Source organism: Tiliqua scincoides, chromosome 4 (genome assembly GCF_035046505.1).
Source record: "Tiliqua scincoides isolate rTilSci1 chromosome 4, rTilSci1.hap2, whole genome shotgun sequence".
Lineage (NCBI taxonomy): Eukaryota > Metazoa > Chordata > Lepidosauria > Squamata > Scincidae > Tiliqua > Tiliqua scincoides.
In genome coordinates this window covers 54,557,056-54,577,801 of record NC_089824.1, presented here as the reverse complement: position 1 = coordinate 54,577,801, position 20,746 = coordinate 54,557,056, and the positions used below count along the sequence as shown (strand labels likewise).

At 44.1% G+C, this 20,746-nt stretch overlaps 1 protein-coding gene across 1 annotated transcript in view; it reads left to right on the top strand.

Annotated features, from left to right (window-relative positions):
- The window catches only part of LAMA3 (laminin subunit alpha 3), a 146,154-nt gene that overhangs the window by 43,534 nt on the left and 81,874 nt on the right, over nt 1-20,746 (top strand). Inside the window, exons 13-22 of the mRNA XM_066623036.1 lie at nt 693-731; nt 867-1,007; nt 1,880-2,014; nt 4,623-4,760; nt 6,193-6,239; nt 8,443-8,542; nt 10,251-10,303; nt 13,157-13,262; nt 15,299-15,398; nt 17,040-17,196. Of these exons, the coding sequence (XP_066479133.1) occupies nt 693-731; nt 867-1,007; nt 1,880-2,014; nt 4,623-4,760; nt 6,193-6,239; nt 8,443-8,542; nt 10,251-10,303; nt 13,157-13,262; nt 15,299-15,398; nt 17,040-17,196 (1,016 nt within the window). The remainder of the gene's footprint in view (nt 1-692; nt 732-866; nt 1,008-1,879; nt 2,015-4,622; nt 4,761-6,192; nt 6,240-8,442; nt 8,543-10,250; nt 10,304-13,156; nt 13,263-15,298; nt 15,399-17,039; nt 17,197-20,746) is intronic.

Sequence of the window (20,746 nt, the reverse complement as noted above, 5' to 3'; positions counted from 1 at the left end):
GACGTGGCAGATCGTGCTATTCATGTTTCTTTTAAACATGTATTATTAAGGCTGGTTGAAAAATAAAAGGAGGGCAAAAAAATTGCTTGCTGCGCAAGTAAATACTTCTAGTAGAAGCTGACCTTTGCTTGTCAAGAGCTTATCCATCACAGGATCCTCTGATGTATGAGGGCTTGTCTGTTGTTTGGTATTGAACATCTTTATTACGTACTTAAAGCTACCAGGACTCAGCTTCTGCACGTGGAAATCACCCTTAGCAATGCACTGCTTATGCTTTCAGAATGTTCTTGAACAAGAACTACTGTCATCATCTAGACCAGGGATATCAAACTTGTTTCATACAGAGGGCTGAAGTTAGCATTCATGGGCCAACTGAGTACCGGAAGTGACATCACTAAGCAGAAAGTGACATCATTAAGCAGATGATGGCCAGAAATAAGCAGTTTGTTCTCATTAGCTGCAAATGACAGAAAATGTGCAAATGTTGTTCATATTTTCAAGATATGAAAGTTACCATGTTGGGAGAGCCCAGTAACAAGGGCCAGAGAAATTGCTTCGGGGGCCACATTCGGCCTACGGGCCTTATGTTTGACACCCCTGTCCATCCCCTCCAGTTTTGTTTTGTTTCATGTGAGTGCTTTCTTTGCTTGGGCAGTAACTCTGCTGTGTTCTTCTGTCTTTTGTATGTGAAGATGGATGCAAACCAGGATTTTTTGGCTCACCTTGTCAGCGTAAGTTCTACAGTTCTGCTGCCAAAGTCAATGCCGTACAAGTGCCATTGTACATTTTTTCAGCCCAAGTGTAATGTGACACTCAAGGCAGTTAATTCTCTCGATGTTTTCCTTTGTAAAATCTGTGCTGTCTAGCTTGCCAGTGCCATGGCTCGGGAGCATTGCAGGACAGCGACTGTGACAGAAGAACAGGACAGTGCCGATGCCACACTGGATTTCAGGGGATTGCTTGTGACAGCTGTGCAGTAGGATATTTCCATTATCCTTTCTGTCAAAGTAAGTGATCACACCACTTGTTTTTCAAACTGTTGATACCTGGCAATTGGGTATCAAGGAAGCTACTTGCAAGTAACTAGTGTCAGGCTTACAGCCTGAGGGGTCTAGATTTTTACGATAGCATTTAATTCAGTTATCTGTAGGATGGCCCTAGGACTAGCCTCCTTAAACACTTGAGGATGGATTTTCACTGTCATTCAGATCATTTAACTAGGGGCATGCTTAAGGGCTAAACTTGCCTGTGTACAGGCACTTGTGTGTACTGTCACATACAAAGTGGTGGGGAACAGGCTTATGCTTTGAACAAAAAGACACAGAGGAGAGGTGAAAAACCCAGCCCCCTTATCTTGCTGCTGTCTGTAGTTTTAAGCAATAATTATCTTCCTAGCCAATTCCATTCTGCAGTGGTGTGGCTATGGGGGGGGCATGGTAAGTGCTGCAGGCGCCACAGTGCACAGTGTAAGTGGCTCCTTCCACTTGCCTTTGGAACCTTTCCGAGCAGTGATGGCAACGTGCATTGCCATTGCTGTCCAGAGTGGCTTAGACAGTGAGTGGGAGGGGGCACTTACACTACGCATTGCAGTGCCTCCAGTTCTTACTGACCCTCTGTAGTTGTGCCACTGTGGTTCTGATATCTTAAAGCTACAAATTCTACATATTAAAGCTATAGAGAGCAATGAGATAGGGAAGGAGGGGGGCCATTTCTCTCCCTTCTCCTACGTATTTCCATTTATTTAAAGAGTAGATTTCCTTTTCCCACTTTATGTATTAATGGGACAACTGGGATTAACTTCCATGTGCTTTCCCTGCACATGTAATTTGGCCTAATTGGGTTTTTTAAACAGTGCCTCTGAAAGTATCTTTCTTGGCAGTGTGTACCTGCAACCCGGTTGGTACTCTTCCCGAAATATGTGACTTCCTCGGGAGATGCCTCTGCCGCTTGGAAGTAGGTGGCCTTCAGTGTGACAGCTGCCGTCCTGGGTACCATTCGTTCCCCTTGTGTCAAGGTAAATATACATAGAACATTCATCTGACCACAGAGAGTTCAAACCTGAATACAAATATGGTTCTGTGTTTCTTTTGATCTGCTGACTTAGAACTGCTAAACAGATAAGTCACTCTGACGCATTGGGCTGTAGAATTGCAGTATGGTATGTTGACTGAAAAGGAAGGCATGGGAAAACTTTACAGGCTGTATCCTCCCTCTTACCTGGAAGGAGGGTATCTGAACCTAGCTTTGGAACCTTTGTCTGCAATGTAGAAATATATTCCAGCCCATCTCCTGATAATGTCTGAGAGGGCCTTCCTATGTGTACTGAAGAGGTGGACCTTCCTTCTGCAGGGGCAAAGGTCTGCAATGGTACCCCTCTGCAGAATGCCATCGCCCCCATGTGCAAATTGTTTTGGAGGATAAAATAGTGAAGTGGGCATGGTATCATCTGTGGATGAGAGAGGTGCACTAAACCCTTCCAATAACCAGCACATCAGCAGGATGTGCCAGAACCTGCCATAGATTTCAGTAACAACTGAGAAATGTGCCACACTTCCACTCAACCTGGAACTTAGAGAGGTGGCTCAGATTCCATCTTGAATCCAAATTCCATGGCAACTCTAGTCTATTTGAAGCAGGAGGAAAAAAAAATTAGTCTGCTGATTATCTGAAGAGGAAAAAAATCAGTTCAACAGAAGGTATCCTCTCTTCTAGTGTGTTTGTTTTTTTTCTTGGGCACATCCAGATATCAGTTCCCAGATGATCTCATAATTGAAAGCAAGGAAAATATCTTAGGCAGGACTATGTTAAAAAAATAAAAAAGTCAACTAACAACCATATCTAAACACCCAGAATCCCATATGATGGACCAAGAATCAATGCAGGGTAGGAAGATGAAGAGGCACCCAAGCTAGAGAGAACTTATAGAACCAGTTCTGGTAGAAACTAGTACAGGCCTGAGAGGACTGTTGGGGCAGCTTCTCCCACGCCTTCCTAGGGACTACTTAAGACCTGCATGCCTTGAGGGGAAGGGAGAAGAGGTGCTCAGAGGGATCTTTATAGCACCATCGCCTCTAGATATCAGGCCTGAGAGTTTTATGATGGTATTGTACTTTCAAAACCTTGCAGGCTGCCTGGGGGGGGGGGGGGGGGAGGGGGGCTCTTCCTTGACAGAAAGTTGAGATATAAATAACTGGATAGGCAGATAGATATTTCTAGAGGGCAGCAAAATAAACACATTATTTCAGGATGTAGCCATTCATTTGTCAGTGTATTTCTTGCTGAGTTCAGGTGGATCATCAGCAGTTTTTGAAAAATATACTGAACATCAGGCTATAATTCCAGGAACAGGCATTGCAGGAGTTAAATCAGATTCATCGATACTCTGCCAAGCCTACTGGATCTTTACTGTAGGATATCATGTAGCAATAGCATAAGCACTTTCCTAAAATAGTTTTTGTTGACTTTGAAGATTAGTTTCTTTTATCTTGTTTTGGTCTGGTCTTCAGAAATGTCTGATCTATAGAACCAGTATTGAAAAGCATGGGGATTCATTCTTGATTGTGTAGCATTGATACCCATTTTCAATCTTCTAGTACAGCTGGAAAATATTTTGATCAATTCTGAACATTGACATGGCAATAAAATCATTATTCTTTCCTTTATTTACTTATTTTGGGGCATTTACTTTATTTTGGGGCATTTGGTGGGCCACTGTGAGATACAGGAAGCTGGACTAGATGGGCCTATGGCCTGATCCAGCAGGGCTGTTCTTATGTTCTTATGTACTTATTCATTAGTGAACAATTTTTATTATTGTTTTCCACCCTACTTCTCCATAAAAGAATATGAATTTGAGTTGATTTCCTTGAGATTTGTTTTGAGGTGAAAGCAGTTGTAATTTTAAGAAAGTGAAGGAACAAGTGTAACTGAAATGATTTCTTTCTTTTTCCCGTCAGAGTGTGACTGCGATACAACAGGGTCTGTGGAGAACACATGTGGCCCTCGCGGTCATTGTCTTTGCCATGCAAACTACGCTGGGCTGAGATGTGACCAGTGTGCTCCTGGTTATTACAGCTACCCCAATTGTTTGGGTGAGTAACCAGCCAAGTTTATTTCTCTGTTCTTATTTCTCAGATGAACAGCTTGGTCTACAATGTGTTACATGGAAGTAAGGCTGCTAACTTAATACTAACAGCTCAATCCTAACCCACTCTGGAACAGGGAGATCAGCTGGCCTGCCCAGTATCCAGAGTGGGGTTGGGGCTACCTGTAGCTCAGCCTGGGGCAAAGAGAATGCCTTTACCCCAGGTAATGCCACAGCAGTTCCAATGGGGCTATGAACAGATCTCCAACCTCATTTACATACCTCGCTCTTATAGCACAATCCTATGCCCATCTATTCAGAAGTAAGTCTGATTAAATTCAGTTGAACTTACTCCCATATATGTATAGGATTGCAGCCTTAAAAGGGGAAGCATGGAATACATTGGTCACAAAGGCCTCAAGATTTGATTGCTAGAGAATATCTTACAGAACATTATGCCAGAGAGAATTTTCAGTTGTTACCATAGCACTCTTTATGCTGATTGTTCTGTCATTTTAAACTGGATGCTTTTGTTCAGCTTGTCAGTGCTCAGGCTTCGGCTCCTACCAGGGCACATGCGATCCAACAACAGGGCAGTGTGAGTGCCATCCAGGCATCACAGGTCAACAGTGTGACAGATGTATTTCAGCAGGCAACAACTTTCCTCATTGTCAAGGTAATATTTACAAGGAAATTATTGGTTTGTGCAGTAGAGGCCACCAGCAATTTGAATGAACTGTTATGACACCAGGACAACTTGATGCATTAACCTTACTCTGTACTTTGTGGTGAGACTACTTGTTTTGTAAGCCGCTATTGCAAAGTGTCAGATGCTCTTGAGAGCTTGATGAGTTCCTTGGGTGACAAGCAGATGGAAGGCTTGCTGGAGGCCAATAGTCTGGTGGTACAGAAGGAGAGTGTCATTATATTATAAAGTCATTATATTATATATTATCATTTTCAGAGAAATTTTAGTGCACGCAGGAATCCATCTTGTAAGAGAAAAAGCAGCGTCTCTCTGTACCTTGAGAATAGTTGATATCAGGGAAAATTCTCAGGCAGGCACCTGTCTTAGTCTAGACTGGGCTATTGTGACAGTGACTTCAAGGCTAGACAGCTAGACCACTAATTAAAAATTGACTGCAGCTGCATGCTTCAGGAAGGGAGGGGGCAAGTTGCTACTGGGCAGACCTTCTGTCAGATAGGCATGTAGAAGGTTCTGAGGTCTAAGGCTCATGATTGGCACTAGAATTTGTCTCTTGTCTCCAAGTGAGGAGAATTATGGACTGTTGAGTAACCTCAGCTAGAATTACCTGCAGTTCTTCCTCTGACTACCAGTGCATGGAGTTGGGAGTCACTATCCATCAGGCTCTTGATTCAAGCCCCAAGGCGCTTCGTACTGAGGTCTCCAGTTCAGCCGCGGACCTCCGCAGCCCCACGCCCGGCGATGGCACCTCCCGTGGGCTATCACCACCATCCCCACACAGAAATCCCCCCCCACTCACCAGAGGCTCACAGAGCCTCACTTGACCTCCTCCCACACCGGGATAACCTCTGTGAGGTTCCCTGGCACTATAAACTGTGCTTCCAGCAAACCAGAAGCACAGTTTCCGCCTCCGTCAGGAGCCTCAGAGAGGCTTCCACGGGGTCCTGGCAGCCAGCGTCTGGGGCATTTGCCCCGGGGAATTCTATGGCAGGTATGCAACTGCTCAAGTCTGGTTTTATGGATAGCATTTGGTTTAGATTGTGGATGTAAATGATACAGGTGGAAATCCCCCTCTCTGCTTCCATGATCTTCACTCAGTGATTTTGCCAAAACTGGTCAGAATCAATGCGGTACAGTGATTATGGTCATAGGCTCAAGTCCTGCTCTCAGCCTCATTTCCATCTCTATTCAAGAGCAACAATAGTGGCCACAGGTGTGTTGTGAGGCTTGCTGTGCAATCTGCACCTAAGAAGTGCTATTAAAATTATTAGTAATGATTTGTGCATGAAACTTACTTCCCAGGTTTCTTGTGAGGGTAAATGCAAAATGTTTTATACGTTTAAAGTCCTTTCAACATTGTTGAACATAAATAGCTTAATTCTAAAATATGATTTTTTTAAAGGAGTCAGCAATGAATGTGACCCTGCTGGTACCACTGAGTCCTATTTTGTAAGTATGACATTATAGAACTGGTATGAAATGACTGTCAGCAGCTATCGATATTATTTGCTGAAGGTGTTGAGTGTCTGGGAAGTTATCCTAATAACTTAAGTTGATGTTAATATACAAAGAGAGAAACAAACAGCTGGTAATGTGTTTGCATCTACTTATCCTAATTAATAACCCAATTATGGCAGCTGCAGTTATAATTTAGGCCAGAAGGTCTGTGTTTGGATCCATTATGGTAAATTCTTTGTTGTTTTTCCCCCACCAGTTAATGGGACAAGAAGCAGATGGGGCCACAGGAAATTACTAGTTTAAAGATACTGTAGCACTGTCAGATGGGGTTTTCCAGTAAATTCCTTGAGGAAAGGGACATTGGGAGGGGGAAAAATGCAAGCCAGTTCTTGAGAGAGGAAATGGAAGCATTTTCCAGAATAAAATTCAAGTTGTGTTTAATGTGCTTGTGGATCTGTCATCTCCATCTCCTCTTCTCATAAGGGGGGAGCAATACCTCCAGGTGGATTGGGAAGTTCATTGATAAAGCAGCCATACCTTGAGGATTATGCTCTCAGATTCTTTATTGGGTCAAATGATGAACAAAAGAACCAGGGCTTGGCTTCACCTTTTCAGTTTTTTCATTCCCCCGGGAACATGGGCTGGTGACCTAAGTAAAGACACTTTGCCTATAGTGTTGTCCCAGGCAGGATACTGCAGTCTCCAAGCCACCTGTTCAGTCCCTCTCAGGGATTGTCTTGGGGTCCTAGGAAAGCTATTCTGACCACATTCCTGGGAAGGGATCAGTCTTGCAGGCAGAGATCTTGAACTACTGTCTTGGGGTGTATGCTGCTTCCTTCTTGCTAAACTTTTGTTTTCTCTCTTTATGCTGCTTTGCAGCCAAGTCTACTCTAGGTTGTCCTGGCCTTTCGCTTTGTGTTCCTGCTTCCCCTTCACCTCGAGCCCTTCTGGGCTCCTGGAAGTAGTGCTCCTTCTCTCTCCTTCAGACTTGTCTTCTTCCTCTCTTTGGCCTTCTTCGTCTGTCTCCTCTCTACCTCTTTCTCCTCCTTCTGCCTCCCCCATTTGCTGTCTTGTATAGAGCCACATCTGAGCCTCTCCGTCTCTGCTAGGTATTGCTTATCTACTGGCCTACCTGCTGGCTGGGAGCAAATAGTCAATGGCATCACCGACTGATGCGTTGCTATCTGGCTCACAGGTGATGCCTTGCCTACCCCTGCCCAGCTGATTAGTGGGACTGACTGCACCATCTCCCCTCTGATTGGTGGGGCCGTCTGCGCTGCTCCCCAACCAGCCTGTGCACACACAGCCTTCCAGCTTGTTGGCAGTGCCCTGCCTCCCTCCCCCTCCCCATCGCCATCACATCTAGCTCCATCTAAACTCATGGAATCTCAGGCTAGTTACAAAATTAGCCTGCCTGCTATACCTACTGATAGCAAATGTGCAATTCCTATAACATATTATGTCTGAAGCAAACATGTACATATAATTAAAAGTTTCTCTGTACTGAACTTTCCTCTCACGGAAATTGTAACCTAATTTTTGGTTGGTTACAGGGTTGATGCTACCTAGAAGCCACAAGGACAAAGAAGGGGCACTACTCACCAAGGTCTGGGTTGCACCCCAGAATGCCTTGTTGCTTCCAGGTGGTGCTGGCACACAACCCACTTTGTCGACTGTGTCACACCACAGAATGCCTTGCAACCTTGCATTCTGGGGTGTAACTTGGAAGCTGCATGGCATTCTGGGGCATGGTGTGGCTGCTGTGGCTGATGAAATGGGCTGTAGAGGTAAAAAGTTTGACAACACGGTTGTGTTCTAGTCTAGTCTCGCAATGTCTATAGAGCAATTGGGTTTATAGTTAGCAAATGTCCCCAAGTTTTTGATAATCTGTAGGAGTGCCTCTGTAGGGGGACTTCTCAGAATCTGGATATGTTATCCCAGCTCATCTGGTTTCTTCAAGTCTCATACATGCAGAGTGCATTGGGAATTTAAGCCAGGGCAGTCTAGTAGCTCCACTGTTGGGCTGGGTTTGGTGGCTGTAAGGCTCACCTCTAGAGTGGACCACTATGAGTCATTGGGCCACTTTCTGTTTCTCAGCCCCAGGTCTTCTTCTATGAAGGGCCTGTAGTATTAGCTTATAAAAGTCCTGAGCTTCCTGTACTGACAAATACATTATATTACCTTTGTCTATTAGGACTACTGCCAGTGTCTGCAGAATGTAGAAGGTCCAACCTGTAGCATCTGCAAACCACTTTACTGGAATCTGGCAAGAGAAAACCCTGATGGATGCATACGTAAGCTTGTATTGATGAACCTTCTGTTCTGTTAGGAAAATAGAACCTGTGCTTTTCTCAGCTATTTTCAGCCCAGTTTGGGTCTTGTCTGCCAAACATTATTTTTTATTCAGTAACCTTGGGCAGAGTTAAAATCTGTTCAGATTCTCACGCAGGACCATATGCAGGTTTGAAGATCCTAGAGGCCACACTGACAAAGGAGTGGGAAAAGTTGTGTAATGCCACCATTTGTGGTATTATACCTTTATTTAAAATTCATTGTCCGTTGCAAAAAGACAACTGCTATATTTTGGTGAAAGCACATTTCTCACGGTTTGATGGATATCAACTAATTCTTTATTCTTGTTGTTGTTTTAAAAATTCTGGTGCCTGTTAATAAAACCATTGATGCTTAACCAAATTCTGTCCTCTAGAGCAGTGATTTTCAACCTTTTTCATCTCCTAGCACACTGGCAAGGCACTAAAATGGTCAAGGCACACCATCAGCTTTTTGACAATTGACAAGGCACACTGTGCTGTTAATGGGGGCTCACATCCCCCAATGGGCCTATTGATAAATGACCCTCTCCCAAATTCCCGCGGAACACCTGGGGACCATTCGCTGCACACCAGTGTGCCATGGCACAGTGGTTGAAAATGGCTGCTCTAGAGTCTCTTGACGATAAATGGAGTTATGCAATATTTTCATGCATTCATTTGAAAACCTAGCAAGTCCTTTGTTTGGAGAATATTTTTTCTGAAGTAGTCTAAAAAGCCTTTTGGTTGAATTTTATTGCAGCATTGCCTGCCTTATTGTGGGCGACCTCAAGTTTTGCAGAGAATATGAAATATTTTGGCTACTTTAGCTAGACTAGTGGAGACACATTACTACAAAGAAGATGAGAACATTCTTTGGGAAAAAAGACTTCTAGACCTTTCAAATGAGCTTTGTACATTGCTGCATGTTTTGCAAATACTTTCAGTCATTTTATTATTATTATTAGAGGGACAGTAATAAAATGGCAGAAAGCATTTGAAAGGTCTAGGAGTCTTTTCTCCAAAGAATGCTCTCATCTTCTTTGTGGTAATGTGTTTCCATCAGTCTAACCAAAGCAGTAGAAATTCATATTGAACTTACATGGCAGCACAGTGCACTAAGGTCAGCAAAGAGAGTTTCTGAAAAAAGAGTTTCATAGTCCCAGGATAATTTTTATTCAGCGTGGCAGAAACTCATACAAGAGCAGTGAATGAGTGAGAAGGAAAGATCAAAGCGCTCATCCATCAGTTATAAATCTCATGCTCAAGTGCTTCTTTCTCTATTCCCAGTCATGTGTTAGACCTCAGCGCTTGAATTAGGAAAAACCATATTTTTTTTAATGTGGAACTGCCCTACTCGTGTGATCCACACGGTGCTTTAAAAGGACTTTGGATTGCAAGATCTGGGAAGCTCCTGCATTTAAATAAATATCTTCGTCTTGTTCAGGTGTTGCACGTACCAAGAAGTTGTACAAAGAAGGGAGGAAGGAGGTGGGACAGTGAGAGTCCTGATCTCGCCATGCGTAGAGATTCTGTAGTCAAGTGGTATATGAACAGTTCTCAGGTCTGCCCTTCCTATTGGGCAGAGAGCTCCTTCAGGCATGTCTAAAGTCTAACACACACCCACTGGATGCTGGTGATGTAAACTGATTCTGGGAAAATGAGTTTCAAATGAGTTTGTTTGCCCTTGCAGAGTGCCAGTGCGATGCAGCTGGTACACTGAGTGGAGTCAGAGAGTGTCAGCAGGTAAAAAAAATCCCATTTACTTTGTTTAAAATTGTTTAAATTTGTGATTGAATAAAGCTGTCAACTGAAATCTGTTTGCTCGCAGAAGCCCTATCACATTGGCTTTGCACTAAAAAAATGTTCATTATTTTTTGGGGGAGGGGGAAGCAGAGTCCAATTCTATTATTGTTAGCTTGAAAGCAAATGCTGTAGAGTTTAATGGAATTTAGAGCCCAAGCCTATACATGTCTACTCAGAAGTAAGCCCCTTATAGTCAATGGGGCTTACTCTCAGGTAAGTTTGGATAGAATTGCAGCATTACTCCCAGATCAGTGTTTATACTATAGGTTTGCAGCCCATGTAGCTTGCTAGTGAATGCTTTGGAGATAGGGTACAGTAGCTCAGTGGTACAGTACATACTTTGCATGCGGAAGGTCCCAGGTTTGATTCTTGGAATCTCCAGGTGGGACTAGGAAAGACCCTTGACTGAAACCTGGAATGTTGCTGCCAGTCATTGTCAACATGAACCAATGGTCTCAGGTAGGGGTGTCCAACATAAGGTCCATGGGCTTGCTGTGGCCTTTGGAAACTTTTTATCTGGCCCATGTTAGGCTTTCCTACCACCACCATCAGCTACTCTGACCTGGAAGACCCCAGTTATCCTGCTAACTTTTCAGCAGTGCTCTCACTGCTGAAGGGGTGGCCTGCATGATAAATGGTCTTTTCCAGCACCACCCTTTCATTAGCACTACTTCTGCCATGGCTCCAAGAAGGAGAGATGGAGGGAGGCCTCAGAATGTGAGGAACAATACAGGGGAAGAGGCAGACAAAAGGGGTAAGAAAGGGATGTGCTGGGAGAAGCCAATAATCTTGCAAGCTGTCCTTTTAGCAGCACTGCTTCTGCCAAGGTGTTACTTTGCAGAGCAGGAAGCAGTGCTGCTAAAAGGGTGACCTGTGTGATAATTGGGCTGTCCCATATCTTGAAAATATGATCAAGATTTGTGTATTTTCTCTTCTTTCATTTGCAGCTATTAAGTTCCTAAGTAAGAAAACTGTGCTTATTTATCGTCATCACCTGCTTAATGATGTTATTTCCTGATTGATGATATCACTTCCAACCCTCAGTAGGCACTATGAATGCTATTCAGCTCACTGTATGAAACAAGTTTGATACCCCTATCTAAGGCAGGAGTTCTGGGCAGGAGGTCTGGTCTAGAGGGTAGAGCCTCCATTTGCCTGAAGATAACATCCGCAGGTTGCCAGTTTGAGGCCACCGGCACCGTGCGACCTTGAAGCAGCTGACAAGCTGAGCCAAGTAATTCCATCTGCTCTGAGCATGGGAGGATGGAGGCCAGAATGTGAAACCAGATCAGAAAGAAACATCTGAATGTTGTGGTTCTTGAAAGATAGAACTTTCTTTCAATTGTAAAAATCCCTATGGGGATTTAAATAGCCTGCCTATGTAAACCGCCTTGAATAAAGTCTTGAATAAAGACCAAGAAAGGCAGTATATAAATACCTGTATTATTATTATTATTATTATTATTATTATTATTATTATTATTATTATTATTATTATTAAGGCAACTTACTTAACTTCCATGATGAAGAGTCATGGACTCTTCGCTCACAACAGGAGAGGAAACTGAACGCTTTCCACATGCGCTGCCTCCGACGCATTCTCGGCATCACCTGGCAGGACAAAGTTCCAAACAACACAGTCCTGGAACGTGCTGGAATCCCTAGCATGTATGCACTGCTGAAACAGAGACGCCTGTGTTGGCTCGGTCATGTTGTGAGAATGGATGATGGGCGGATCCCAAAGGATCTGCTCTATGGAGAACTCGCGCAAGGAAAGCGCCCTACAAGTAGACCACAGCTGCGATACAAGGACATCTGCAAGAGGGATCTGAAGGCCTTAGGAGTGGACCTCAACAAGTGGGAAACCCTGGACTCTGAGCGGCCTGCTTGGAGGCAGGCTGTGCAGCATGGCCTTTCCCAGTTTGAAGAGACACTTGGCCAACAGTCTGAGGCTAAGAGGCAAAGAAGGAAGGCCCATAGCCAGGGAGACAGACCAGGGACAGACTGCTCTTGCTCCCAATGTGGAAGGGATTGTCACTCCCGAATTGGCCTTTTCAGCCATATTAGACGCTGTTCCAGAACCACCTCTCAGAGCGCGATACCATAGTCTTTCGAGACTGAAGGTTGCCATAGGAAGTTAAGGCAACTTCCTATGTTCGTATTTGCAGCTGCTCCACAGACTGGTCTCAGACCTAGCTAACCTTATAAGCAAGGCCCCAATATCAAAAGATATCTGTGATTGGCTGATTTCAGCTATAGAGGAAGTTCCCACACTGCCTAGAACTGTTTCTCTGTGGGTTGCTGATCTCACACACACCCACTCCTACAGAGCTGGGTTGAGTTGGCCTTTCTCTGGGCACATGTGGTGATCCAAACACCTGTCCTCCCTTTACCTACATCAGTGGTTTTCAAACTGGGGCGTCATGACGCCCCAACCTGAAGGCCTTGGCCTTAACGGGCAGGGGCAGTGAGGAAGCAGGGAGGAGGCTAAGGGGGGCTGCATGGACTGGGATGCACTCACCATTCCCTGCAGCAGCCGACCTCAGGACCTGAGCCAGCAGCGATCCTGAGAATTGCGTCACTGCCTTCTCCCCGCCCCCACCAAGACTTACTACAGTAAGTCTCTTGGGGAGTTTGAACCGGTAACCTACATACTAGCTCCCACCCAATGTCAAGAACCACCCTTTCATGAATGTTGAGGAAACAAATTATTTTAGTTTATTTCACAACACCATTACTTGAAATAAGAAATGTCAAGGAAATGTTGAAAGCTTCCTCTTTTTTTGCCCACAGGAAAATGGTGAATGTTACTGCAAACCCTTTGTTTGTGGAGATTCTTGTGATACTTGTGTAGAAGGTTATTATGGTCTGGAGGACAAGATTTATTTTGGATGTCAAGGTACAGTGTGATTTATTCACAATAGAGCTTCTGCATAAGGACACAGATTTCTGATAATCTTCAAATCACTGCTACATTAGAATATTTGTACTTGAACACTTCTGTGAGTTAACTTGTTGACTTTCATTGTATAACTAGGTTCAATTTTCACTTATTTTGTGACAATTCCTTCAGGAATGGAACCTCGCTGTAAACCGAGGTCTACTTGTATAATCTTTCTTGTTGTCTCACAAAAATTTGGCTTAGTAGCACAAGCTTTCAGATTGGCTAGTACAGGCCTCTGTATGCCTGTCTTGAATGGGAGAATGATGCATGAAAAACCTCAGAATGATGCCCTCTTCCGTTTGTTTTTTTAATACTATGCAGAGGTGGAAGCAGCTAAAACCAGCCTTCCTGGCATTTGTTGTCCATACCTAAAGCTTCACATTGTTTCATGGCATGACCAGACCTGCTCCAGCCATTTATTTTGTTAAATAATAGCGCAGGAATATAGACTATTGTTATAGCTCCTGTAAGTTATAGCCTATATAGATTGCATTCAGGTACAATATCTATGCGTCTCACATTCAATTTATGTAGTTTCTTTGAAGAGAAACAGCTACAGTGTTTCTCAAACTGTGGGTCGGGACCCACTAGAGGGGTCGCAAGCTAATTTCAGTTGGGTCCCCATTCATTTCAGTATTTTATTTTTACTATATTAGACATGATGCTACCATGGTATGTGACTGCATTTGGGGAAATGTTACAGACCTGTACTTTTAACAAGCTACTATGTATATTCTTTTAACAAGGATAGTAAATGGGACTTAATCCTGGGTAAGTGTAGGTAGGATTGCAGCCTAGGATTGTTAAAAATGTTCCTGCTTGATGATGTCGCTTCCGGTCGTGACATCACTTCTGGTGGGTCCTGACAGATTCTCATTCTAAAAAGCGGGTCCCAGTGCTGAATGTGTGAGAACCACTGAGCTAGAAGCTTTTGTTCAACATCAGTTATTTCTCCTTTTCCCTTCTGTGACTTTTGAGTGTGTTGAACCACTGAGGAGGTGGTAGATTCTCCCTCACTAAAGATCCTCAAGCAGAGGCTTGACAGGTACCAGCTGGAGAGGCTGTAGGAGGAGTTCCTGCTACAGGCAGGGGGTCCCGCCTTACAACTCCATGATTCTGTGAGTGTGGGGGAATGACCCTGAGCGGGCACACAGGCGACTCGGATCTATACACACCAGTGTGAGATTCAGGGGTTATGCCAGCACAGTGAGGAGGTGTGTATGTGCATCCCTTAGTACTGATGAAAGGAACCTTGAATAAATCTTATTTCTAGAGTGCCTCTAAAGCAGTGGTTCCCAAATTGGTGGGTCACAACCCACCAGAGGAACTAGAAAAGGGGAATCCTTTAAGGGGAATGGCCCAGAAATCAGCAGCAACACAATTGCACTGCTGCTGAGCAGGGAAGGGTTTTTTTCCCCACTTACCTGGGGGTCACTGTGGCTCTCTGGAAGGTCTGGGGAGCCTGTGACCTCCTCTGTAGCCCTTCCCGAGGCTTGGAAATTTTGTAAATTGGGAAAAAACCTGGTTTTGTCTCGAAACAGAAAGTGGGTTTTTTTCTTCGTATAAAATTTTCAAGCCTTGGGAAGGGCTGCAGAGGAGGTTGCAGGCTCCCCAGACTCTCTAGAGAGCCATAGCAACCCCCAAGTAAATGCCCTTCCCCTTCCCCTGCTAGCAGCAAGTTCATGGCAATCACATTGCTGCCCTTTCCCCTTCCTTGCAAAGTCTTACAGGGTTCCCAAAGTCAGAGTAAGACTTTAGAAACTACAGCTCTAAAGACATTTGCAGCACAAATCTTAGCATGTCTACTCAGAAGCTAGTCCTATTGTGTTCAGTGGGGCTTGTTCCCAGGAAAGTGTTATAGGATTGCAGCTTTAGAAAAGAATGGTGAGTGCTCACCTTACTCTTTCTCTCAAAAACTTACAGGTCTTTATTCTGGTTATGTATATTTTATATTATTTGAGTAGAATTTGGATTATTTTCTTCCCTTGCAGGTTGCCAGTGTGATGTGGGTGGGTCTGTCAGTCCTGTGTGCAATGACCTGACAGGTGCCTGTCAGTGCAGAAGGCATATAGTTGGAAAGTCCTGCACTGAGTAAGTGAGCCTGGAAATCCAAGTTTGTCAACCACAGCAGTATTTTAAAACTTCCTTGAGGTTTCTTGCTATCTCTTCGGTTCTAGATTGATGAGCTAAATCAGCTGCTAACTACTCAAAAACATTATTCTTATCATAGTGGGTGTCAAATTCATGGAAGATAGATCTACACAAGGTGGCCACAATGCCCCTAGGCAGGCTTCAATGGTTTCAATCCCAAATCCACATAATCTCATGCATAGGGATTTTCTGGCCACTTTGTACAAGAGCCATGAGAACTAAATGGAACCATATACAAAGTGATCATAGGGGCATCTATAAGACATCCTTCCACACACACAGACACACAGAGGAAGTTGTGCAGGTATCTCAGCACGTCCCTTCGCCTTCAGAGCCATTCTGGGCAGTGAGAGCAACTCTGACCTCCTCTGTGTTGCTCTCACTGTCTGGAATGGCTCCAAAGGCCAGGGGGAGGGGCTGCTTACACACTGCACCCCCCCCCCGGAACACCACTGATAGAGTACAAAGCGGAACTGTTCCCACCAGCCCGATGCCTCCTCGCCTTCTGGTTCTGTCCCTGATGCCTCTATGTTCTGCAGAAGGTTAGAAAATAGAACCTACATGTGTGTGCTCCATTTTTCACACCATTCCTTAGGCCCCATTCCCTGCCATAAACTAGCTTAAGAATGTGTAATTGAAACAACTGCATATGTTTCCCCTGTTTACTTCTGTGTCACCCTCTTTACCTTCCTCTGTTTTCCTTTGTCAATATGTAGTCTGTAAATCCCTCTGGGCAGGGACTTGTCTTTTCAGCATGCCTTGTGCATTGATGGCACCGCATAAATAATGATTCTGCTGAGCACATGGAGATCAGGAGCAGGGCCGCTGCTTGTGGCCCCTCTCTTCCCAGCCCACCCATGCAACTGGATGAAGCAGCTTCCAGGGGCAAGCTGGCAGAAGTGTTCTGGACCCTGTTTCGCCTTTGCTGCTTCATTCTACTGTTGCTGCAGTCTTCTTCTCACTCACTTCCTTGACAGGCAAGTTGATGAGATGACAACTGGAGTGGTGGCAACCAACCCATTTCTCTAGTGTTGCTGCTGCTGAGAGTGTTCTGATCACTCTCAGAGAGAACAAGTTTGCACTGCTGCCACATACCAGAATGCCCACCTTGGACTTCCTCTTCTGCTCCCTGAATGCCCTTGCCTGGACTGTTTTGAAGGAGTGGCCTGATGGGCATTGGAGTAGGAAGTGGCAATGGTGGAAAAGGGAAAGTTGGAGGTCATGTGTTTAAAAAAGCAGTGGGGGGCTTGGGTGGAAAATTTGGGTGTTTATTTGAGCATTGCTTTGGCTTGAGCCGGTCCTGTGCACACGTGTGCTTGGAGGGAAATTATATGCTTCCTTATATCTTTAAGTGCCAAAGTGCACAATAGAGGAAGGCTATTGACTTCATGTCCTGTTTGTGTGCTTACTTTCTAGAGGTATTTATATGTTGGAAAGAGAATGCTGGACCTGGTAGACTTTCTTTAGTTTGATCCCACTGAACGCTTCTTAGATTCATGTGCTTCTTTAATATATATAGGAAGCAAAACATTTTCAGGAAGTAAGTTATTGTTTTGCTGTTTAATTTTGTATTTCTGAAAGGCCTGCACAGAACCATTATTTTCCTGATCTACATCACATTAAGTTTGAAGTTGAAGATGGTTCAACGCCCAATGGAAAAGCCATCCGATTTGGTTATGATCCTCAAGAATTTCCTGGCTTTAGTTGGAGAGGTTATGCACAGATGTCCCCCATACAAGTATGTATTTAACTGGCTAGCTGTTTTTATCTGAAATAGCTTTAGGAAGAGGGTGCATGTGTCATTTCTCCTGAGTCCCACTGCATTTGTGAAAGACACTGAAAAACGTAACTTACGTGGATACTGAAGCCTCCTAGAAACTTCTTCTTTAACTGATCATGGACGAAGTGTAGAAGGATGTATGCCTCAGTGACATTTGGTATGTAAGTTGCCTTGTCTGTGCAAGAATATTTTGTACTACATGTTCTGATTGCAGCGTTACTGCAGTTTGCCAATTACTGTGAGACATTCACATCATCAAGAGACACATATAGGAAATCCAACATGGCCATGGAGATTCCTCTAATGATTGAGATGGTCCATATGAAAACCTGTGCTAGATGTAACAGCAAAGTCACAATGCAGAATAGACCTCACACAGGAATAGAACAATGTCTAAGAGCCCAATCCTGAGCTCTGCCCTCCGGCTTTCCGCCGGAGGGCACTGCTGCAAAAGTGCCGTAAGACACATCTGCGAGGCTTACCGCCGGGTCAGCGCCCGTGCTAGCCCAGCGCTGACCGGCGCTGGGCTAACACTGGGTGGGCACCCGTCCTCCGCTGCTTGGCGGTCTCACAGAGTACACAGAGTAGCCCCATTGTGGGACTGCTTCCCTTACCTGGGAGAAAGGGGACGAAAGTCCCCTTCTCCCAAGGCGCCGCCTGCGGCAGGCTGAGGCATACAGGATGCTGCGGCAGCTGTTCTCGGTGCCGCTGCAGCTGCGCACCCCAGGCAGCTCAGGATTGGGCTGTAAATTAACTCTAACTCTGTTAGAATTACAATTGAATGTAGGTCTGCATACTTGCAAGAAAATTGTACTGTTCAAGAAAATGTGGATATACATATTTGTTGCAGTCATGTTCTTGATCACAGTCATGGATTAGGAGGTGCTGTTGACTGTGGAGTCCCACAATTTCATCAACAGGGTTCAGGCAGGCAGTGGGAGACAGTTGTGTGTGGTACTTTGTTATGAGGAAGATATAGCCTGTGAAGTGCTCCTGGGATAGAGGGTCATAAGTACTTTCTTTGCACTAACCATGTAGTTTGGGCTTTACGTGAATCTGGCAATCTTATGGCTGTACCCACAGCCATGCAAAAACATTTCATGTATTTTTACTCTTATGTTATGAGCCGCAGAGTCAGAAAATAAAAGTGCAGTTGCTCTTGGCCCATTTCTGTCAAAATCCTGACTTTTTTTTTTCAGAACAGAAGTAAGTTCTGCTGTGTTTAGTCAGGCTTATACTCTATGTAACTGTGTTTAGGATGCAGTTGGATAGTGCCAGATAAAAACTAAAGAGAAATTGTTTGCAGGAGGAGGGAAAAAGTTTGAAAGTGCAATCCTATACATGTTTACTCAAAAGTAACGTGTTCAGTGGAACTTACTCCCAGGTAAGTGTGTACAGGATTGCAGCCTGGAATATGTAATAGTATAGAAAAGTGATGAAAATGAAGGAACAAGACAGATTACATGGAACTCTAAATATGTATCTATTTGAGTCAGTATATTTGCTAACCAATGTCTGGTAAGTACTACTAACTACTTACTACAAATCCCCACTTCTATCATCTTTGTAGTGCTTGTTAACAATGACCCTTACTTATTTACGTACGTAGTATGTATTTTATACTACTTTTCAAGTATAATAGTTCTCAAAGCAGTTCATAACAATATAAAATATCCACCAAAACAGCCATTAATTCCAAACTGCAATCAACAATTGACACAGCCAAAGAAAGCAGAACAGCAGATAAAAACAATTACATAATATCAAGGCTTCAAAACTGCAAGATAAGATCAAACATAAAAGGAGCAAAGAAATAGGTGCCCGTTAATTTCCCTGTCCTTCTGCTCAACTTTTTCATCTACCTTCTTAGCAAGTAGGATTTAAATATTCTCTACAACAGATGAGGGTGGAGAATGAGTGGAAGGACTAGTAGAGGAAAACACAGGAAAATGTTTGGTTGCAAACTCTCCCATTGCATGATTTACATTGAGTTAGTTTCTCTAGATCAGCTATTTTCAACCTTCTCCATCTTACAGCACACTGACAGGGCATTAAAATGATCTAGGCACACCATCAGGTTTTTGACAATTAACAAGGCACACCATGCTGCTAGTGGGAGCTCACATCCCCCATTGGCCCTACTAATAAACGACCTTCCCCCAAATTCCAGTGGCACACCTGTGGACCACTCATGGCACACCAGTGTGCCATGGCACAGTGGTTGAAAATGGCTACTTTAGATTGTATCCTTGCAACTCTGACATTTGCCGCATGACAAAAATTTCTTCTCAAATAACCAACTTTAAGCTCTTTGGTAATTGATTAGGGAACATCCACAGTACTAGGTGTGTCATCCGTGATGGAACATTAGCCCACAACTTTCAACAAAGTCAACATTAAGCACAGATGTACCTTTCCTCACGATCCATGTTCCTCAACAAATTTACTTAGAAATGAATACAGGGCATTTTAGTTAACAGGGCATCTGCTTTAGGACTGGATTTTGAGATAATGTTTGGTGCAAGGATCTGTGAGAAATGTTTTGTCCTGTGTTTTATCAAAATATATAATTTTTTTTTAACATGGGGTGGCATCTCTGAAACTTCTGCCATCAGTACCTCTGCAGATCGGTGTTTCTCAACCAGTGGTATGGGTACCACCGATGGTACTTGAGGTATTGTCTGGTGGTACTTGTGGGACCCCTGGACATCTGTTGCCCGGCAGCAGGACCAGGAATGCAACACAACAGTGGTAGGAGACTCAGTTTGGTGGACAGAGCTCCCAAGCATGCTCTTCCGTGATCACATAGGTCCTCCCATCCACCCCGAGCCTCTTACTGGTGTTTGTCATGTCACATCTGGCCTCCCAACCCAGAAGTAACTTGCAATGATACCATCCCCAGTGACGTCCAGTGGCATTTTGAATAGGTGGATTATGTGAAGTGGTACAGTAGAGGACAAACATTGAGAAACACTGTGAGCTGCTTCCATGAATGATGGACAGAGCTCCAGTTTGCAGACAGAGCTCCTGATGGCAAAAGCACTAAGCTGGGATTCCATCTGCTATGTTTGCAGATATGCTAAATGATTTCTAGGCATTTTCCAACTTTGGGTGGTAGTGTTAAATAATATGCTTTCCTGTCCTCTTCTTTGCTTCTTTTTTCCCAGCCAGAGGTGGTAGTCCCTGTCACTGTGGCTTCTCCTAAGCTCTTCCACCTAATACTGCACTATGTCAGCTTGGTTTCAGAAAGCTCTAAAGGGAGGATCTCAATTGCTGAGGGAAAACATTTTGACCCTAATAACACTTGTAAGTGAACTACATTTCTTGCTAGGTTTGCTTTTCTTCCTCTTCCGTACCCCAGGAAAATGCTTTCCCCCCCTCTGCATACATGTCTGCGTTTGCATGTGTGTGTGTTTATGTACATGTTTGTACCTTTTCCTATAGGAACTGATTATTTTGCTTGCATGGCATCTAACGGTTTATCCTTTTGGCACTTTAAGGCTGTTTT